The sequence below is a fragment of the Pogoniulus pusillus genome, chromosome 21 (assembly GCF_015220805.1).
Source record: "Pogoniulus pusillus isolate bPogPus1 chromosome 21, bPogPus1.pri, whole genome shotgun sequence".
NCBI classification, from domain to species: domain Eukaryota; kingdom Metazoa; phylum Chordata; class Aves; order Piciformes; family Lybiidae; genus Pogoniulus; species Pogoniulus pusillus.
The window spans coordinates 21,995,124-21,998,637 of NC_087284.1; the positions used below are offsets into that span (position 1 = coordinate 21,995,124).

The following is a 3,514-nucleotide window of genomic DNA, read 5'->3' on the forward strand; positions in this document are numbered from 1 at the left end:
ATGCCAACAAACCAAGAGGAAAGCTTCAAGATCTTTCAGACCAAAGCATTTCTCTTTGGTTCTTACTGGAAGGCAAAGATCTCACTTTGACCTCATGAATGTCTTTGGGGGCAAAGAGGAAAGGGTCTGGGCAAAACACATGAGGTGTTTGGAGAACACTGGGAGTGAAAATGCTTCCACAGGGGAGCAGCCTCATGAAGCTACTCAGGCTCCTGCAGCCACCCAGCTCACTTGCATGCTCAGTGGCTTAGTGCTTGGCTTGGGCAATTCCACTGCAATTAAGAGAAGTCTCACTTGGTTTGGTGCTTGTTTCCCTGGCATGCAGGACAGAGCTGCTGGTGCCTTAGCCCTCAAGTCTCCCAGGTCTGATCCTAAAAGGATCTGACTGAAGCCTGCAGCTGCAGTGTGGGAAGGGCCCTGGGCAGCCTGTGGTGTCTGTGCTTGTGAACCATCTGCCCCTCTGCTTTGGGCACACCTCAGCCTGGACTGCTGGGGCCAGCTCTGGGGCACCCCAGCACAAGGGAGACAGGGACCTGCTGGAGGGGTCCAGAGCAAGCCACAGACATGAGCAGAGGGTGGGAGAAGCTCTGCTGTGAAGGCAGCCTGAGAGAGCTGTGGCTGCTCAGCCTGGAGGGAAGGCTCCAGGCCACCTTAGAGCTTCGTTTCAACAGCTGAAGGGGACCCGAGAGAAGGCTCAGGGACTCCTTCCTGGAGAGCTCCTTCAGGCGCTGCAAGGCAGCTCTGAGCTCCACCAGAGCCTCCTTGCAGCAGGACAATGAGCCCGCAGCGGAGAGCAGCTGCTGCAAAGCTCCTGCCGGGGCACGGCACAGCCTGGGCGGGTGTCCGCCAGGGTCCTGCCAGCGCTCAGCACCATTTGTGCTCCTCCAGCCAGGCCTGCAAAACACAAACCTCCTGTTAGAGCGAGCAAGCAACCCCTGCTGCCTCCCCCGGCAGGTCCTGCCACCCTCCCACCCCTATTTCTCCTGCCCCCGGGCGGCTCCTGCCCTCCTGCCGCCGCTCTCCGCCTGCCCCCGGGCGGCTCCTGCCCTCCTGCCGCCGCTCTCCGCCTGCCCCCGGGCGGCTCCTGCCCTCCTGCCGCCGCTCTCCGCCTGCCCCCGGGCGGCTCCTGCCCTCCTGCCGCCGCTCTCCGCCTGCCCCCGGGCGGCTCCTGCCCTCCTGCCGCCGCTCTCCGCCTGCCCCCGGGCGGCTCCTGCCCTCCTGCCGCCGCTCTCCGCCTGCCCCCGGGCGGCTCCTGCCCTCCTGCCGCCGCTCTCTGCCGGCCCCCGGGCAGCCTTTGCTGCCTTTCTTCTCCTCTCTACGTTACCAGCTGCTGCTCCTGGTCCGCTCCCGGCTCCGGCAATGGCTGCGGCTCCCGCTCTCGGCTCCGGCTCTCGCTGCGGCTCCCGCTCCCGGCTCCGGCTCTCGCTGCGGCTCCCGCTCCCGGCTCCGGCTCTCGCTGCGGCTCCCGCTCCCGGCTCCGGCTCCCGCTCCCGGCTCCGGCTCTCGCTGCGGCTCCCGCTCCCGGCTCCGGCTCTCGCTGCGGCTCCCGCTCCCGGCTCCGGCTCTCGCTGCGGCTCCCGCTCCCGGCTCCGGCTCTCGCTGCGGCTCCCGCTCCCGGCTCCGGCTCCCGCTCCCGGCTCCGGCTCCGCTCCCAGCCCTTGCTCCGGGGCAGTCTCCGCACCCCCTGCAGAACCTAGGAGCAAACCCTCCAGGACGCAGCCCCCCAGACACAGCTCAGCCTCCACCACAGCACACACTCAGCACCCGTGGCTAAGGAGGAGGTCGCGGTTGGTCAGTAGCCCTAAGGTAGCCCTAGCTAGCCGGGGGGCCAGCCAGGCCCCCCGGCCTTTGAAAGCCTCCACCACGCACCCGGTGCTCGCCCGCGGGCACTCACCTGGACGCCAGGCAGAGGCTCCCTTGGCCCGCAATGGGCCCAGCTTGGGGCTGGGCTCCTCCTGCTCTGCTTATATGGGGCAGGGAGCAGGGAGGGCAAAGTGGCCACAGCTGGGGGGGGAGGAGACTGCAATTGGCCTCAGGTGCTGCGGGGGTGGGGGCAGGAGGAGGAGCAGTGCAGAGCAAGCAAAGGCCACCAGGTCTGGGCAGGGAGAGCTTTGGCTAAGAGCCAGGTGGGCAACCAAACAAACCAAACCCCAAAGCCTCAGGCAGAGAGCACCCAACCAGCCTGACACATGGGAGAAGGCTTCCAGCTAGGGTGGCACATGGGAGATCTCCTTAGCATCACAGAACCAAGCAGGTTGGCAGAGAGCTCCAAGCTCCTCCAGCCCAGCCTAGCACCCAGCCCTGCCCAACCAACCAGACCATGGCACTCAGTGCCCCAGCCAGGCTTGGCTGCAACACCTCCAGCCACGGCCACTCCACCACCTCCCTGGGCAGCCCATTCCAGTGCCAATCACTCTCTCTGCCAGGAACTTCCTCCTCACATCCATCCCAGACCTCCCCCTGCACAGCTTCAGCCTCTGCCCCCTGGTTCCAGCCCAGGAAAGGAAAAGGCTTCACTCTTCACAGGCTGCTTTCCAGGCAGCCAGGTCAAAGCCAACCTCAGTTCTCCCCAGTGCCTTTTCCTCCCTGTCCCACAGAAGCTGTGCAAGAGCTTCTCCAGCCTGATCCTTCCTTTGGATCTGCAGGCTGAGCACCTGAGTGCTGTGCTGGCAGAGATCAGGGACAGACAGAAAGGGGGGAGGGGACAGCAGCCCCCGTGTGAGTGAGTGCTCTACAGTGGGCACTGCCCCAGCAGTGGTGCAGCACTGATGTGAAATGCAGCTCCACATCTGGCAGATGCCATCGTGCCACACACACCTCCATCATCTTCCTCTCCACATCCCTCCTGTCACCACCCCCTCTCCTTTCCCACCCCACCTGCACCATGTTCCCCCTTGCCCCTCCCCTAACCCCACAGCCCCTGGGCCCTGGGGGAGTCTCCTCCCACCCCAGCTGGGGCCACTTTGCCCTCCCTGCCCACTCCCTTTTTAAGCTGCCCCAGGAAGGGCAGAGGCCTTTGGCTGACCCCCCTGGGGTGGTGTTTTGGCTGTCTCCTTTGTGGGTTGGTTTTGCATTTCTCTGATCCCCTCTGCCCCTTTCCTCTGCTTGGGATTTCTCTTTCCCCTTCTTTTCTTCTGCTGCTTCTTGTGCTTGAAGTTTTGCTGTGCCCCTCATGAGAGAGCTTTGCCTTTCCTTTCCCTGCCTTGCTCCTCTCTGGTTTCTCAGGCTCTTGCATCCCCCTGGCCTGGTGCTGACTGTTTGCTACTGCTCTGGTGCAGAAGGTGCTGAAGCCACTGAAGTGTCTTTTATCTCAGTGCTCTGAATGTCCAGGCTGGGTTTGCCCAAACCCATCGAGGTGCAGCCAGGCTTAGAAACCTGCTGGTGCCCCTAAATACCTGGTGGGGTGCCCCAGGGATCAGTGCTGGGTCTGGTCCTCTTCACTGTCCTTATTGATGAGCTGGAACAGGGGATTGAGTCCAACAGCAGTGAGTCTGCAGCAGACACCAAGCTAGGA

The 3,514-nt window shown here is 63.6% G+C and overlaps 1 protein-coding gene across 1 annotated transcript; it reads right to left on the reverse strand.

The window, feature by feature from the left end:
- Positions 1-974: 974 nt before the first annotated feature.
- LOC135184712 (golgin subfamily A member 6-like protein 2) lies at positions 975-2,886 on the reverse strand. The gene is made up of 4 exons (XM_064160726.1): positions 2,878-2,886; positions 1,895-1,960; positions 1,325-1,693; positions 975-1,235 (listed from the first exon to the last, which is right to left on the reverse strand). The coding sequence occupies exons 1-4, from the start codon at positions 2,884-2,886 to the stop codon at positions 975-977; spliced, it is 705 nt and encodes a 234-aa protein (XP_064016796.1).
- Positions 2,887-3,514: the final 628 nt, after the last annotated feature.